The sequence below is a fragment of the Phodopus roborovskii genome, unplaced genomic scaffold (assembly GCF_943737965.1).
Source record: "Phodopus roborovskii unplaced genomic scaffold, PHOROB, whole genome shotgun sequence".
Classification (NCBI taxonomy): Eukaryota; Metazoa; Chordata; class Mammalia; order Rodentia; family Cricetidae; genus Phodopus; species Phodopus roborovskii.
The window spans coordinates 2,492,047-2,510,627 of record NW_026126418.1 but is presented as its reverse complement, the minus strand read 5'-3'; the positions used below and the strand labels follow the sequence as shown (position 1 = coordinate 2,510,627).

Sequence of the window (18,581 nt, the reverse complement as noted above, 5' to 3'; positions counted from 1 at the left end):
TTTGTTTCCACAAATATGAAATTCTATGACTATTTTTAAAACCATGATTAAATGTCATAAAATCTCAGGTTGTGCTCCTGTTCTGATACCTGGGCTTTTTTTTTTTTTTTTTTAATGAGTTTCCATTCCACAAATACTGGAAACAGTAATTACACAAAAGTTACTTTGATTCAAATGTGTATTAAAGTTCTTCTTTGCAAATTTGTAAGTCATTATTGTCAGTTTAAAGGTGTGGTATTCAGGTTATCTGAAAAATAGATACCAGCATTGGGTTAACTCTGCATGGCAGTAAGACTGGGTGGAAGCACTCATCCCATTGTGGAAACAAGACATAGTTAGCCATTGTTCCCAGGTGTCAACTTGGTAAGAGTGTTCCAAGTATGACAAGCAGAGCCTTTAGTGAGCTATACTCTATAGAGTTCTGTAAAGAACAGCTATGAAGCTACCTCAAGATGTGGCTCTTATCAATGTCATTGCCATCAACCCTTCCCCAAACAGCTGGGCTGGGAAGACATTTAAAATGGCTCCATTTTCAATGGTCTCTCCCATATCAGTAGATGGGGTGTCAGATTATAAAGCCATCACATAGGGAAGCAAGGTAGATCTTCCCACCTGAGGAAACTTGTAGGAAAGTGTGACAATTTGGCAGTCAGTACAGTGCGATGAGAGATGTCACATATATCAGATTTCCAGTGGTTACACTGTAGCTCAGCTTCAAAGATACTTAGCTTTCTTTCAGCTCTCCTGATTTTTCTAGTCTTTTTTTTTTTTTATTAATTCAAGATTCTACTCTCCTTTTAACCTATGAAAACAATATATTTGTAGGCAAAACAATGGAGAGCTTTAGGAAGGTTAAAAAATGTTCATTGGAATGTGTTCCTGTTCTGGCTCATTTAAAATAGGCTATTAAAACTTGTCCTTTTATGTATGTATGCATACATATGCTTGCTGATGGGGGGGCTATTGCATGGTGCATATGTAGAAGTCAGGTGACAACTTTCAAGTTTCCACTATGTAGGTCCTGGTGATCAAGTGTTGATCATGAGGCTTGGTGGTAAGTGCCTTACGCCTGCTGAGCCATCCTGCAGGGCCCCTCCATTCTTTCTCATACTGCATCGCCAGACTGGCTTGGAACTCACTGTGTACTCCACAGAGGTCTTAAACCCTCCCGCCTCAGCCTCCCAAGTATTTACAAGTTTGAATCACCACACTTGTCTACAAAGTTGTGGTTGAGTTAACAGGCTTTCCTTGCTTTGAGACCATCCTGTGTATTTCCGTGGTGTCCTTATTTCGAGAATAGAGACAACTATTCTATGTGATGACTTCAAATGGTATTCTGTACAAAGTGCTCTGGAGTTCTCAATAACATGGCTGGATTCAAAGCCACAGAGAACTCAGCCCAATGGCTGAAGCCACTACAAAAACCAGGAGTTCTTTAGACTTGTTCCTGGCAGCAGACAGGCAATATTTAGCAATGTGTAGCTCACAATAGACAACTTTAATATGTAAAATCTATAAAAAAAATATATAAAGAGGCTAATATATTGTGCTGACTACCCATCTTGAGAATGTAATTGAATACAAGAATTGAATGCATGCATCATAGAGATGTGGTCCAACATCCCTCCACACTCTCTAAAACCCGTGTGCATATTTATAGCAGTGTGCACGCTCACCTTATTTCAGAAGTTCGTTTATTTCCTCAGCAGAATATTTAATTTTTGTTTGGTACCTTCTGTTCATTTGTTACACTCCCCAGACTCTGTACAAGTGTCACTTCCGTGCTCTATTGCCATGGAGCATGAGGAGTGGAACGAGTAGCTTTCTGCTGCACAATGAGATGGTGCGCTTTTTCAGCATATGCATGCGTAAGCCTTCTTTTGTGAATGGGACCGATAGGGTCAGATAATGTTTAAAGGGAAAGGTTTTATGTCTCTCAGGCTTCTATGTTTCCACATGGATGCTCACACACACACATAGATTGAATTATGAACAGACCCATTAATGCTGGGATCACAAAAGGTCAAGTTTTGTCTTCTTTTACCCCCATTCAGATTGCTTTTGTAGAGAGAAAAAAAGGATTTGCAGGGAGAGAAAGATTTATGATAAAGAATTTTTTTTTTAAAGAACAGTTCTCTCCTTTTAACAACATCTTTGATTTGGAAAAAGATCATATTATGTAAAATAATTCAATAATATTGTATCATCTGCCTGAAGTTGGTGTGAGTTAGTTCATGTGTATAGTTACATTTAAGGACAACATGTTATCATAATAATTGAGAACAAACATAGCACTTTGAAGATAAAAGGCCAGATGAATATGTAAAGTAACAAAGTTTGAGCAAAACTGAATGGAAGTATTATAAAAACATCATTGGCAGGATTTTTAACCAATTCTCTCCTTTAAGATGTAATTTAGTATTTGCTCAGACATATAACATTTAAGTTTTGAATTAAGAAAACAACTAATAGTTTGTGTCATTGTGTCTCACACACATTGACAAATAATCCAATGGAAGCAGTAAAAAAAAAAAAAAAAAAAAGTAATGGAGAAACATTTGAAAGGACAAAGACTTTATCCCCAATGAAAAATTTAAGACTTTAACCAATAGCTCTTTAGAGAGTAAATGACATCAGCTATTGCATGGTTGGTTGATTTCCGATGTCACATGGAATCCCTTATCAGTTAAAGTGTATGCATCGTGACAGTAAAACCATTCGTGCATAAAAATGTCCTAAATCAAAGCCTGGGATCTTCCTTCTTTCTCCTTTGGGTTTGTGCTAGTGGCGTCCTCTACCATGTGGTGAAGTACATCAAACTGAAGAGACCAGTATTTGCCAGAAAGGTACATTACATGATACAAACATTAAATGCTACATCAAATCCTATCTTCCCAAATCACATGACCTCAGGAATGGATTCAGAGAGCTGTTGTACTTTCCAGTGAGCCATTGTGTTTAGGGCCCTTGCTTCATCAAATACCCAGAAGAGCAGGCCACCTGGACTGTTTGGCGTTTGGCTTAGGTATGTTGTTGGTATCATCTATCACTTTGAGGATAATACTTGTGTGGGATAAAATATCACGAACAAGGTAAAGCAGAAGCACTGCCTTGCACTGGATTATTTGGAGTTTTGTTTGTTTGTTTGTTTTGTTTTGTTTTGTTTTTAAAGTCACAACTTAATAGAAATAACTGTGTTGTATGTAGTGCAGAAATCCATTCTGGAAGGACAGGCTTTTAGAGGAGACTCCCATGGGACTTTTAGCTTAAAAACAATATTGTCTTCATTTTCTTTCTTCCTTTGTTATTTTCCCCTAATCACTTTCTTCCTTTGTTTTCTTTTCTTTTCCATGTCATCATTTTTACATTACATTTTTTTTCTATTTTCTTCTACTGAGACTCCTCCCATCATTTTTTCAAACCTTCTCCACTGCCTCATATACATGTGGTTTTTAAACCTATATCCAAGTTCCTTTATCTAGCCATGAGGGCTCATTTATGGATACTTAAGAGGACTTGGCACAGACTGTTACTGCCACTAAGAGCTGTCCATCACTAGTGAGTTATACATGGTTGAAAATATTTAATAGAGAATGGTAAATTAATCAATTTTTAGTAAAATTGTCCAAGCCTAAATCCCAGTGACTTGACACAGTATATATTATACACTGTCAACTTATTAACACAAAGTATATATTATGTATTATCCACTTGTACATTAGCTGTGGGTTATTAGTGGCCCTCCTCAGTATGTCTTTCCTAGGCTGCGAAAGAAGATGAAGGAAGAGCTTCTACTGCAGTACTGGGGCATTAGCATCAGTGGCAAAGACCAGTGAAGGAAGTACTATTGGCCCTTAGGATGGTGCTGAGCAGTGCCAGTTGCGACTTCTACATTGACCAAGGCACATCACATGGGGGAATATGACACCACAAGTACACCTGTGAGAAAGGCCTGATGCTTCCTCTTGTTAATTTCTGCTAATTCTCTGAACAAACTTTACTGGCAACTGGCGACTCTCAACCTTCCTAATGCTGCAACCCTTCAATATGATTTCTCAAGTTTTGTGACCCCAGCCATGAAATTTTAATATATATATATATATATATCACATATATATATATATGTGTGTGTGTATGCTTATGTATGCACACAGATATATAACAATAATAGACAAATAAAAAGAATCCATCAACTTTTGAGTTAGAGGGGAAGGAGGAGGGATTTAGAGGATGGTAGTTGGGAAAGGATGGAGGAGAAAAAGACAGGGGAGAATGTGGCATAATGCTATTTTAATTTTTAAAAAAATTAAGAAAAAAAGCAAATGTTGGTGAAGCTGAAAAGAAAATAGAATGTTTATCCATTCCTGTTGGGATTGCAAAACAATCCACCACAGTGGAATTCAATATGGAGACTCGCCAGAGCAACTGCAAATAGAACTGCCATATGAGCCAGCTATGCCATTTGTTCAAAGAAATCTAAGTTGTCAAGTCACAGACACACTTTCACATCAGTGATTTTTGCAGGAGTAGTCACGACAGCTAAGTTACAGAACCAATGTAAGTGTCCATTAACAGACACTTACATATATATATGCATATATATATGTGTGTGTATATATATATATATATATAGTGGAATTGTATTCATCCATAAAGAACAAAATTATGTAATTTTCAGAAGAAAAACGGATTCAGCTAGAGATTGCCATATGGGCTGGCTAGGTTTTTTTTGGGGGGGTTCTTTTTCTTTTCTTTTCTTTTTTGGTCAGTTTGATACAAGCTAGGGTCATCTAAATATGGCACTAGGGAATTGTACAGAGATCCACAAGGATGTCCCCAACTAGGAATCTAAGCAATAGTGGAGAGGCTACCTTAAATGCCCTTCCCCTATAATGAGATTGGTGACTACATTAAATGCCATCCTAGAGCCTTCATCAAGTAGCTGATGGAAGCAGAAGCAGACACCCACAGCTAAGCACTGAACAGAATTCCTGGAATCCAGTTTCAGAGAGGAAGGAGTGATGAACAAAGGGCACAAGACCACCCTGGGAAAAACCACAGAAACTGCAAACCTGAACAAGCGGGAACTCATAGACCCTAGTCTGACATATGAGGAACCAACATAGAACCAAACCAGAGCCCATGAACGTTTCAGCAAGGAGGACTGGGCAGTCCATGGGACCTCTGGCTGTGGAACCATATGTATCTATCCCTAGTGCATGAATGGACTTTGGGAGCCCATTCCCTATGGAGGGATACTTTCAGCCTATATACATGGGGGAGGGCCTAGGCCCTACTCCAAATAACATGACAGATTTTGATGATCCCTCATGGAATGTCTCACCCTCTCTGGGGAGTGGGTGGGGGATGGAATGGGAGACCAGTGGGGGCCATGGGAGTGTGGGAGGGAGAGGAAACTGGGATTAATATGTAAAATACAATGATTTATAAATATATAATATATATTTATAAATACATGCATATATTTATATATAACCCACTGTAGGTGTTACCACCCCTAAGCAGATGGTCAACAAGCCAGTTAACATTGCTCCTCCATGGCTTCTGTTTCAGTTCCTATCTCCAGGTTTCTGTCTTGAATTTCTGCCCTGTCTTCCTTCCACGATGAGCTGTTACCTAAAAATTATGAGATAAAATAAACCTTTTCTGGCGGTCTGGCTTGATCAAACCACATTAGTCTGGAAGGAATCCACAGCTTTCATTTTCTGTGGAAACAAAAACAGAGTACCAGGTGATTCTACACTCAAAACAGCTGGACAAAGCAGCCTTACAGACTACAGCCAGGATTTCTGTATCTTCTTAGAATCCCCCATGACAGCGCCCCTTACCAGCAGGAAGTAGTTTGGAAAGAACGACGCCTAAATTCCCAAATATTGTCTATAAATGTTTGTTTTCATTTAAATGGATTTGGTTATATATATAAAAAATAAACCTTTTCCTCCCCATGTAGATTATTATAAAAATATCTATTAAACTAGTTATTAAATTAAGTCATTTTCACAAAGGCAAACATTAAATTTTTAAAAATTTGTGCATCCCAGATTAATAAAATCATATATGTATGTATACATACATACATACATACATACATATATATGAGAGAGAGTGAGAGATTGAAAGAGAGTGAGATGGGACTAGAAGTGAAACCATTGTCCAGGGCAACAAACTGTGATAATGATGGGTGACAAAGAAAAGAAGAGAACTATAGGGAGTTAATCCAAAATTCAGTATATATTTTTATGAAAACACATCTGTCACCTAGTATAATGAATGATTGCCAATAAAATATCAATTACATAGGCAAGGTATTTGTGATTAATCTATGCTTAATTTCTATTCTGTTCCATGGGTTTGTGTCTGGTTTTACTCCTATACCATACTGTTTTAGTAGCTGTAACTTTATGGTATGTTTTTAATTCTGGAACTATGATTGTAATCCAAGTGCTGGGTTGGTAGAGGCAGGTGGATCCTTGGGGGCTCTAAGACCCTTTATCCTAGCTGAATCAGTGACCCTCAGGTCACAGTGAGAGTCTTTGTCTCAAGAATACTAAGATGGTTGACACCTGAGGAAGGACTCTCAAGGGTGAACTCTTGTTTGGCCTTCACATACATCCCCATACACATGCATCTACATTTCATGAACACACACGCACACACACAGACAGACAGACAGACACACACAAAGTACTACATGATACTTTTGCTCACATGTTATTGATCAAAGCAAATCATTTTTGTGATATATCGTTTTCCAACCCTTCATTCTTCATCAGTGTACTTTTTTAATAGGTGAAGTTTCTTGTGGGCAATATACAATTGCATTTTATTTTTATTATTGTATATATTGTTTATAAATTTAAATCTTTCTACTTTAAACTTTCTTCTCCAAAATTTTTAAATTTCCCTTTTTATTTCTTCAGTGGCCCAATTATCATTCAATAGATTAATTGTTTAATTTTCATAAGTTTATGTACTCCATAAGTTTTAGAGCCACACCTGTTTGTTTCTTAGTTCCATTTGCTTGGAATAACTTTTTCTATCCATTTACTCTAAGATAGTGTCTATCAGTGTTATTAAAGCATGTTTTTTGGAGGCAGAAGAAAGATGAATCATTTTTTCTCACACAAGTCTGCTATTTTCTATCACTGTGTTGTAGAATCAAGACTGCTAACATTCAGAGTATTGTTGAAAGGTGTACATTAATTCTTGTAATTTTGCTGATCATGTGGTATTTTATTAGACTTCTTTCATTCAGCTGTTCTTGTGTTGCTTATTTATTCCCCATGGCCTCTTAGGTGTGGACATCCTTTTCTTCATACTGAAGTATTCCTTCCAGTAGCCTCTGTAGAGTTGACTTAGTGGTTGTAATCCTCTAGTCTGTTTTTAATCACTGAAGATTTTTACTTCTTCAGTTTTAATGGATAGCTTTATTGGTGAACAGTATTTATGATTTATGAAAGCTTGTCTGAGGGTACAGAAAGCAAAGCTAGCCATAAGGTATAGAGCCAGGCAGAAGTGGCACAAACCTTTAATCCCAGGACTCGAGAAACAAGCAGATGGATTTCTGTGAATTCGAGGCCACACTGAGCTACATGAAATTGATCCAGTCTGAAAGAGAAACATTTCCATACAATGGTGATCTCAGCACTTGGAATCACATGCCTTTAATCCCAGGCTTTGAGAAGTATAAAAGGAAAAAGCAAAGGGCCTAATGAAAGATTAGTCTCCAACAACATCGAGGAGAGGCAGTAGTCTAGGACTGCAGTCTGAAGATTCATGGAGCTAGCCTGATCACCATTTCAGTCTTAGGTAGAGTTAGCAGCTAATGACTTGCTGCTTTGCTTATCTGACCATTAACTTGAACCCCGATATCTATCTCTAGGTTTTTATTAATCTTGTTACAAACACATTATCAGGCTTTAAATATTTCTGTAAAATAATCAGGTGATAGAAGATATCATTCTGTAAATATGTTTCTCTTACTGGTTAATGAATAAAGTACTGTTGGCAAATAGGAAGGCAAGATAGGATAGACTACGCAACAAGGAGGGTTCTGGGAGAGGTAGTAAAGAGGAATCACGAAGTAAGAGGTCCAGACCTTTCTCTGGTAAGATAAGACCAAGTGGAAACACTTAGATTGATAGAAATGGGTTAATATTTAAGACAGAGGTAGCCAATAAGAAATTCTAGTAATAGGCCAACAGCTTTATATCTAATGTAGCATCTCTGTGTGTTATCATTGGGCTGATGTGGCTCTGGGACCAGGCTGGCAGGAAAGTATAACCTATAACAATCAGGTGATAATTTTATCAGCCTGTCTTTGTAAGTGATTTCACATTTCTTTCCTGTCATTATCAATACCCTTTCTTTTTTATAAATACCCTTCCTTTTCCCCATATTTTATTGCTATAGTGTGAGATATTTCTTTTATGACATTGTTTATTTGTTCTTTAAGCTTGTTATTGTTGAATGGGCACCTTTCTGGATGTTTGGAAAACATCCTGTGATTTTATCAAAATGTTTTGTATGTCTTTGATATGCTATTTTTCGCATTCTATTTCTGTAATCCAAAAGTTATGGTTTTTCATAGTGTTTTAGAGTTCTGCCATAACTGTTCATGTATTTTCCATTTAAATTTTTTCATACACTGTATTTTAATCATGTTTTCCCCTCTTACACCTCTCCTAGTTCCTTCCCACCTCCCCACAAACCTAACTATTTTTATCTTTCTTTCAAAAATAACCTAAAATCAAAATAAACAAAAATATCAAAATATAAAAGAAAGATTAAAAACAAACAAAAAACACAAATGTCCAAATAAACCCTTTCTCTCTCTCTCTCTCTCTCTCTCTCTCTCTCTCTCTCTCTCTCTCTCTCTCTCACACACACACACACACACACACACACACACACACACACATACACAAAATGCCATTAGAAGCATTGAGTTTATTTTGTGTTGGTCTGCTTCTCTGGGGTATAAGACATGCTGTAGAGTGTGGTTAATATACCTGGTGATACTCCATTGAAGAAAATGGATTTTCCCTTTGCCAGCAGCTATCAGTTCTAAATAGCTTCTTGGTTAGGGTTGGGAACCCATGTCTACTTCCATACTCAGTGCTGGGACCCCATCTGACATGAACCTGTGTAGGTCTTATATGTGCTGCCACAGTCTGTGTGGATTCTTATGTGCAGCAACCCTGTGATGTCTGGAAAACACATCAGCCCTTTCTGGTTCTTAAAATCTTTCTACTTCCTCTTCTACATAGATACCTGCACCTTGAGAGTAGGTATTTGATGAAGACATTGCATTTAGGACTGAGTGCCCCCCAAGGTCTCTTTCAGTCTCTGTATGTTGTACAGTTGTGAATCTCTGTGTTAGGTATCATCTATTGCAAGAAGATTTTTGGATAATGGCTAAGTGATGCACTGACCTATCAATATACCAATATGTCATTAGGAGTCTTTTTCTTTTTGCTATGTTTCTTTATTATAATAGTAGGTTTTCTTGTAGGTGCATGACCTATCTGGTCTTATGTTCTTGGCCACTTTAACAGGGGAAGGTATAGGTTCCATCTCATTGAGTGGTCCTTATTCCAATTAAGAAAATGTTTGTTTATTCCCATAATATTTATGCCTCTGCTACTCCAGTACACCTTGCAGGCAGGTTGCTATTATAAGTTGCAGAGTTTGTAACTGGGTGATATTGGTGGTTATCTTTCTTCTCTGATAACATGCACAGTGGCTTTCCAGCACCATGCCAGTCAGTAGGAGTGAAGATTCTAGTTGTGCATAAGCTTGACTTCTCCATGTTTGATTGCATAAGTAAATGTTGTCTTTAGCAATAGGGTCTTACCATCAGCTTGTGTGTAATAGCTTTACCATTGGCCTTTACTGAATGACCCAATCTCTCTACCTAGTCTTCCAGCCTTGACACTCTGTTTTCCACATGACCCATTCTGTTGATGTGGCTTTTCACTGAGAGTTTAATTTAGTTCATTGAACTGCCATATAACCCAGTTATACTGGTTATGGATAATTTCCCAAAGGACAGAACGAACAAGGAAACAAACAAGTGTAGTCATTTTTAATTAGCAAACTATATAATTATGAAATTAATTTGTTATTTCTAAGTCCCCAGGGAATATCATTAATAATAGATGAGTAAAGGTCATATGTCTTTCCTAACCCCACTGATTAATAGTCTAGAAATACAAACCTCAAAGATATGTGTGTTTTAAGCTTTTCTTAATTTTGGAAAAATGTTATGCTTCATTTAGAATGCTGTCTATGCAGGAAATATATTTTAAAGCTCTGAAAAATCTTAATGAATTTAATATATAAATTGACACTTTAATTCAATGTGCGGTGGAGTAAAATAGCCTTAAAAAAGGTACACATATAAGCTGAAATATGGCAACTGGTTACATAACAATGAATTTCTTTTTTTTTTTTTTTTTTTTTTATAGAGTATTTTTTATTTAATTTTATATAACAAAGTCCAATTAAATGAAAACAAACATTTATACACAATATTTGGGAATTTGGGCGTCGTTCTTTCCAAACTACTTCCTGCTGGTAAGGGGCGCTGTCTTGGGGGATTCGAAGAAGATTCAGATATCCTAGCTGTAGTCTGTAGGGCTGTTTTGTCCAGCTGTTTGGAATGTAGGATCAGCTTGTACTCTGTTTCAGGCGGTCTGGTGTGATCAAACCACATTAGTCTGGAAGGAATCCACATCTTTTCATTTTCTGTGGAAACAAAAATAGAAATACTTTTCCCCAGTAACTTGTTCTTCAACTTAAATTTTGGAGTCAAAGCGTTTTTTTTTTTTTTTTTTTTTTTTTATTATTTTACATGTCGATCCCAGTTCCCCTCTCCCTCCCTCCCTCCCTCCCCCCCAAGCCCTCCCTCCCTCCTTCCCTCCCTTTTACCCTCTCTACCCTCTCCCATGCACTCTAAACACCCTCCCCTCCCAACCCCCCACCACAATACAATATGTAGGGGAATGCCATCCAGTTGGGGTCATGTAGATCTGACAGGTCCTGTGAAGTAGGGACTAGGGGCTTCTCTCCTATCTCTAGAATAAGGCAGTTATCCCTCCATGGGGGATATGTTTGCAAAGTCCTTTTGTGCACCAGGGATACATCCTGGCTCCACTGTCTGAGGTCTCTTAGACTGCTCAGACCTTCTGGCTGAGACCCATATTCAGGGGAGTCCGAGTCAGACCCCTGTTGGCTTCCCAGCTATCAGTCTAGTGGCCCTTAGCTCCTCCTTGTTCAGGTAAGCTGTCTCTATGTACTTCTACCGCATGGTCTTGTCCTCTCCATCTGCTTCTGGGTTCTAGTTTGACTCAGTATTTATGTATGGGTGTTTGCTCCTGTTTTCAACAGGCATTAGTTGAGGACTCCATGGAGAAGTTAGTTGTTGATCTCACTCTCCGGGAAGGGCATTTATGATAGCCTTTCCACGGAAGCTGAGATTGTTAGTTGGGAGCAGTCTTGTAGTTCCTTCGACCTTTCTTTGTGTTCAATTTTATTGTCAAACCAATATTGGCTCCCTCTTTTATGTTCTCTCTCTCTGTCTCTGTCTCTCTCTCTCTTTCCTATTTTCCATTCCTAACCAGGCTCAATCCTCCTAGTCGCACATGCCTTCCTCTCCTCCCTCTCATTTTCTCCTACTTCTCTCTCCATTAGCTGTCCTCCCCCACTATACCTGAGGTCTGGTGGACTTGTCCCTTCCCAGTTCTGTGAGGGACTTTATATGAATCTCTTAGAATACAACTTGTATCCTAGTTCCTCTGGTGATGTGAATTATAGGCTGGTGATCATTTGATCTAGGTCTAAAATCCATATATGAGTGAGTACATACTGTGTTCCTCTTTTTGTGACTGGGTTACCTCATTCAGGATGGTTTCTTCAAGTGCCATCCACTTGCCTGCGAATTTCAAGATACCATTATTTTTTTCTGCAGAGTAGTATTCCATTGTGTAGATGTGCCACATCTTCATTAACCATTCTTCAATTGAAGGGCATCTAGGTTGCTTCCAGGTTCTTGCTATTACAAATAGTGCTGCTATGAACATAGTTGAACAGATGTCTTTGTTGCATTGATGTGAATCCTTTGGGTATATGCCTAAGAGGGGGATTGCCGGGTCCTGTGGTAAACTAATTCCCATTTTCCTGAGGAACCGCCATACTGATCTCCAAAATGGCTGTATGAGTTTGCACTCCCACCAGCAGTGGAGGAGTGTTCCACTTTCTCCACATCCTCTCCAACATAAGTCATAACAATGAATTTCAAAGTTCAAGGAAGGTTTTATTTTGTTAAGTATTTTGTTTATTTCCTTCGTCTATATTTTTTCTTCCTTTATTGAAACAGGGACTTATGTAGTCCTGGTTGCCCTGGAATTCATTATGGAAAAAGGCTGACGTCAACATAGCCTACCTCTTTCTTCTGAGTGTCATCATACTGGGCCTATTAAGCAGTTTAAGTGTTTTGCATTCTTAGATCTATAGGCTTTTTTTTAAAAAAATATATATATATGTATATATATATATATATATTTTTTTTTAGTTAGTTTTCATTCAGCAATTTAAAATGGCTACTTTTACTTTGTGCACTTACACACACACACACACACACACACACACACATCACGTTTTCTACAAACAAAAAGTGGATAATAGAGATAGATATGTTTGTCCCTTGTATTCCCTTTACCTGATGGTAGAGCCGTACTTAAATTCTTGAATTGAAGTCATTTTCTCCTATCAGGCTAGGTACTCAAAAATCTAATAGGTGTGACATCAACAATTACTTCTTGCTAACAACTCTTGTAATTTAACCCCTTCAGGTGAGCATGCTGATTGATGAATTGCAGACAGCTATCAAAAGCAACAGAGGTCATCTCGCTAAGCTTGGCCCCCAATTACAGGCTGAACAGGAGCAGTTCTCCTCTTATGTCTGCCAACACATTAAGAGTCTTCCAGAAAACACCGTGGTCCCAGGAGGACTGCATCTCAAGGTGGGTGTCACTCTGTGACTCTCACTGGATCCAAGCAGAGACAGACACATTCTATCCTATTGAAGATCGGTGTAACACTGTCCTCAACAGGGAAGTTTGACCTGTAAAGCATAAGAATACTGTTCAGAAAATAGGTCTTAATGGAAATAACTATGCATCTTTAAAATGGAGGTTTATAAAACTTAGCATGCAATACAGAAAAGTAAGTTTAATGAACTTCAGTGAGTGAACATTTGCATACTTCTCAAAGAAATAAAAATACTGTGTAGGTTTTATTTTTAAAAAACAACACATTTGGAAAATGGACAAGCTTTAATAGTTGACAGACAGTGACAATAAGAATCAGAGGTGAAAAGGCTGGGTGACTGATTGATGTTCAAGCTACATTTCCAGGGGAAAAAAAGGTATGTATTGGATAAGTGTGACATATGTCTGAGTTCACTTGGTAAAATCAATACTTAAGAATATACTGAGGGGGAAAGGTGAATTGGTTATTTGTCAGGACAAGATGGCTAAATGTCTTAGGCTACTCTGCTATTACAGTGTTAGGTGAGAAAAAGAATAATCCACCTTGGCTAAAGCAGATGAAAAACCAAAAGGAAATATTGTCGGGAGCGGTCTACAGCTGAGCAGCCTCAAGTCTGTACCTGAGTGGGGGAGTGTGGATGAGGGGAAAGGCTTGCTATAGACAATAAAGAAAAGAGAGACAGAATAAAGGTCAGGAGGGCTGATCAGTCAGTACTGAAATGCCATGAGTTTATTTTCACCACTATTATATATCTTAACCAAAAAGGGGAACACTGTATCATGTATATGGAACAAACAGACTTTTCTTCCGCACTTATTCTGAGGATTCAGTTAGCACAACTTACCTCCAACATCTTGTTCCCTAGCCTTGAGGTCAGGAGTAGACACACCTCAGATTCAACTTCTCCTTCCCTAGCCTTGAGAGTCAGGAGTAGACACACCTCAGATTCAGGTCTGTTGTTATTTAAACTAAGACAGCCAAAACATCCTTCTGTAGCTGCACCTTTGACCTTTAGGTCTTATGACTTGCTGACACCTTGAACTCTGTGCCCTTGTGCCAAGATGGAGTGCAGCCATCTTTATGGGCACCCACAGAATGTAAAGATTTTTATATTCATAGTAGAATATCCATGCCACCTCGGTCACACTGAATTTCAGTTAAGTTACAGTTCTGTAACTTCATAGTTCACATCTCAAAGACCTCTGATTATAGAAATCAGCATTACTCAGTGTGGCCCTTTCTATGTGAAAAGGAGTGTTTGGAGAACTCCACTGTCTTTCACCATTTTCATGGGGATGTGATAATATTCACAGTTGACTTCTGCTCATCCTCCATCTTGCACTTCATCCTTTGAATATAGTTTTAGCTACAAACAGCATGGAAGCTTGAGGTGACATTCTCATGGATTCATTTTAAATGAGAATATACCATTAAAAATCGACTTTTTTGGGAAATGTGACTCAATCTTAAACACATTGTTTATGCCACTCAGAAAAAGGTGTTGAAGACAAGGGTTCCCACAGACAAGTAATGTTGTTCTTCTTACATTTTTGGCTTGGTTGTGGACCAATCTGCAAAAATACTTGCTATTAACTAAGTGATAAATCAGGCAAGGGATTTTGGTCTCTTTAATGACATCTGTGCCCACTTCTTTTAATCTACTACTGTATTGACTGTAGTGCCGCTGGGAACATAACTTTTTTCCCTCATGAATTCATTGTTAATTCTGAAGAATTTCTATCATATTAGCATATTATCTTGACAGTAAAATTTTAATTGCAGACTCTGAACTGTTTCTTTCACATATCCTCCCTTTCAGCATCCTTCAAAATTCTTTCCACACCAGCAAATAGGAAATTTATAAGCAAAGGAAACATGTTGTATAATATTTGTAAGTACCTGCTGTGCTATCTAATACAGTAGCTACAATCTGCATGAAGCTATTAAAATCAGTCAAATAAAGCACACAACACCTTCACCGGTGTGTTATAGACTTTCTAGGCTTTAACACTGACAGAATGGTTAGATACCCTATCCAGAATTCTCTTCCACCTGAGTCATGCTTTGATACCCCCACACCCCACTCCAGGAAGACTGGACATCATATCCCTCTGCCTCTGCTCCATTGAGTTTCCCCATCTGAAACACTAAGTTCGTCTAAAGCATACATTATTCTTCTAAATCCCAAGAGCTCTGAGTATCAGTTCGACTCATTAACCTTTTAGGGTAGTCGTTTCCAAATGCTGAATCGAGTTATCTGGAGACTATGTGAGAAACACCAGTGTCCTCCACTCCTGTTGATTTGAGAGGAACTGGTTTAGTGTCCTGAGGGCTGACTTCTAGCAGCTTGTGAAAAACAGTTTAACTGTCAGGTGTTTTGAGAGTCACTGGTTAAATGCAGCCATTATTAAAAAGTATTTATATACATTGAACTCATCCTTGAAAAGATACTAATAATTGCTTCTTTCAAATTATCTGATTACATTTTACTATTGCCTATTCTTTCAGTTATTATTGTGTATTGTGTGTGTGTGTGTGTGTGTTATGAATTCTCTGAGTGTGCTACAATAAATTTCAACAAATAGGTTTCTTTCAATAGTGACTTGCTTTGACTCAAAACTGACCAGTCAGTGAGCATACACAATCGAAACTGGTAAATGATAAAAATAAGTACTTGAATTAGGTTGGTTAATTGGTTGGTACAGGCCATGGACAAAATCTCCTGTTTTGCTTTAAATACATTTCATTAGAACATATCCGCAACTGTTTGCATACTGCCTATGGCTGCCTCCCTCCCTGGGTTGCATAGATTCTACCTGTATGCAAGAGCTTAGAGGAGAGTCTTTTCTCTGTTAGAAGTGCATGGTGTTTTCAGAAATAGGGTCTTACTTTCAATTTCTGGGCAACATCTTCACAAATGAACTTCTCTAAGTAGTTAGAGAATAATTAACTTTTCCAAGCCCTAAAAGAGAAGGCACTTTTAAACTCATGTTAGGAAATCAGGCCAACTATGATATCAAGATATAACACAGGCAGCATGGAAAAGAGAATGTATGATGATATAGGACAGTACATGACAATAATATGATGAATACTAATTTTAAAATTCTGTATCATATACAAACAAGACAAGATCAATAGGGCACAAAAATATCAGATACTATAACCAAATAATGTTTATTCTTGAGATTAAATGATGGCAATATATGAAAACAATCTGTTACCCCATGTGTATATAGTATGTTATAAAGAACTAAGAGATAAAAGTCACCTCAAAAGATACAGAAAATCTTGACAACATTCAATATCCACTTGTGATTCAAACCATTCAACAAAATAAACATAGATGCTTACTGTAACACAGTAAAGGCCATATATGAACATCCCACAAATAACCCAACAAGTGAATAGATTTCAAAATATCTTCCCAAAGATCTGATGCCAGGAAAGAGAGACTAACTCTCACCACTTCTATTTGACACTATAAATACTATAAGTACTATAAACCTAGTAAGAGCAATTAGACCCAAAAAGAGATAAATTGCAACTAAATCAGAAAGGGAAAAATAAAATTAACTCTGTTTATAGATGATGTGGTCATAAAAGATAGAAAACCACAAAGAATCCAGAAAAATTCTATTGGAACAAACCAATGAATTCAATAAGTTTCTTGATAAAAAAAAAAAAAAATAATGGGCATTTCTCTATACTATGAACAATGAACAAGCCAATGGGGGAAATTAGAAAGCAATCCCTTTTGCAATAGCAACATAAAAAGCGAAATGCTTAGAAAATTTAACCAAAGAGGCGAGATAACTATATATGCTGAAAATTATAAAACATTGGTAAAGAAATTAAAGATGAATGGGGTAAATAATCTATTTCTTTAAAATGTTCACACTACCCCCAAATCACCCACAGATTCAATGTAATTGCTATCAGAATTCCAAAGACATTCCTTTGAGGTCACCAAAAGGCAACAATACAAGTGACAAGTCCACAAGACTCTGAATATCCAAAGCAGTCCTTTTGTTTGTTTGTTTTTTGAGACAGGGTTTCTCTGTGTAGCCCTCACTCAATCTGTAGACCCAGCTAATCTTGAACTCACAGTGATCCACATGCCTCTGCATCCCAAGTGCTGGGATTAAAGGTATGCATCACCATACCCAGCTCCCAAAGCAATCTTAAGAAGAAAGAAACTATAGACATCAAGCTTCCTAATATGTTTCAAAATATATTACAAACAGCAAAAAAAAAAAAAAAAATCCAACAGAGGATTAGTATGTAGAATATATGAACAATTTAAAAACTAATCATTAAAAAAAGATACCCACAAACAATCCAGTCAATGAGCTAATTAAATGAGTAGAAAATTCTCAGAAGGTAAGTACAAATAACCAAAGGACATGAAGAACAGTAACATTGCTACTACCAGAGAAATGCAAATCAAAACCACATAAAGATTCCATCTTACCCCAGGTATGCTACTGTGTGCTATTTACCCCAAAGATCCATGTGTCTCAGTTTACTGCAGCACTATTTGTAGCAGCTAAATTATGGAACCAACCTAGGTTCTATCACAAGAGAAACAATAATGAAAATGTGGCCTATGAATACAACAGGGCTGTTTTCATCATAAAGAAGAATGAAGATGTATCATTTGTAGGAAAATGAATGCAACTCTAAATTAACCTTAGAGGTCAGGCTCAGAAAGAAATTTTATATGCTTTCTCTGATTTGTGGTTCCTAGATCTTGTATAGTCATATATAATCATGCATGTGTATATAAAACAAAAATAGCAATGAGATAGTAAAAAAAACAAAACAGCTAAACAGGAGTGGGTTGAACAAAGGGAAGGGTGGGGACAATGGGTATAGGAAATACATTTAATATATAACATATAACTATACAAAAATAAAATTAAAGTCAGTCAACTGAATAATCCATCACACGTGTCATCTCAATCTAGAATACTGATGGTCCTCCCTAAGAACTGGGTGCAAGGCATCATATAGGGCAGTTTTCATACTATAAATGATGCTTTCTCATCTCTACTGAGCTGTTCATCCTCATCATTCCTTCTCTGATACTTCAAAGGCATCGTTAAAATTGTTCTTATCAGTGGAACCTCTTTAAAAGACACATTATTACCATGGCTCATGTCTCATTTTTTTAGAATTGCATGGTATAGTATAATGCCAACTTTTAAAGGACAGTGTGCAGACATTGATTCCCATTGTGGGAAGGTTCTTGGGTTGTGTTGTTATTGTTTGTTTTTAATTTTAAAATGCAATCTGAGGAACTACAGAATAAAAGTCCAATGGACTGTAATCCTATTATCCGTATAAATCTTTTTGTGTTGCTTCATCCACAGCATGTACTCTTGTCTGGTTGGTGGAGATATTCTGGTACATTCTCTGGCTACTGTATTTTATAGTCTTTCTATGCTGAGGAGCTTCAACGGTTGCACTCTCTGTGTTCTATACTGTGTGAAGCTCTTTGGACA

General features: G+C 37.4%; 1 protein-coding gene across 1 annotated transcript in view; it reads left to right on the top strand.

Annotated features, from left to right (window-relative positions):
* Dcdc1 (doublecortin domain containing 1) overlaps positions 1-18,581 on the top strand; it is a 374,005-nt gene that overhangs the window by 161,525 nt on the left and 193,899 nt on the right. Inside the window, exon 9 of the mRNA XM_051183805.1 lies at positions 12,876-13,046. Within this exon, the coding sequence (XP_051039762.1) occupies positions 12,876-13,046 (171 nt within the window). The remainder of the gene's footprint in view (positions 1-12,875; positions 13,047-18,581) is intronic.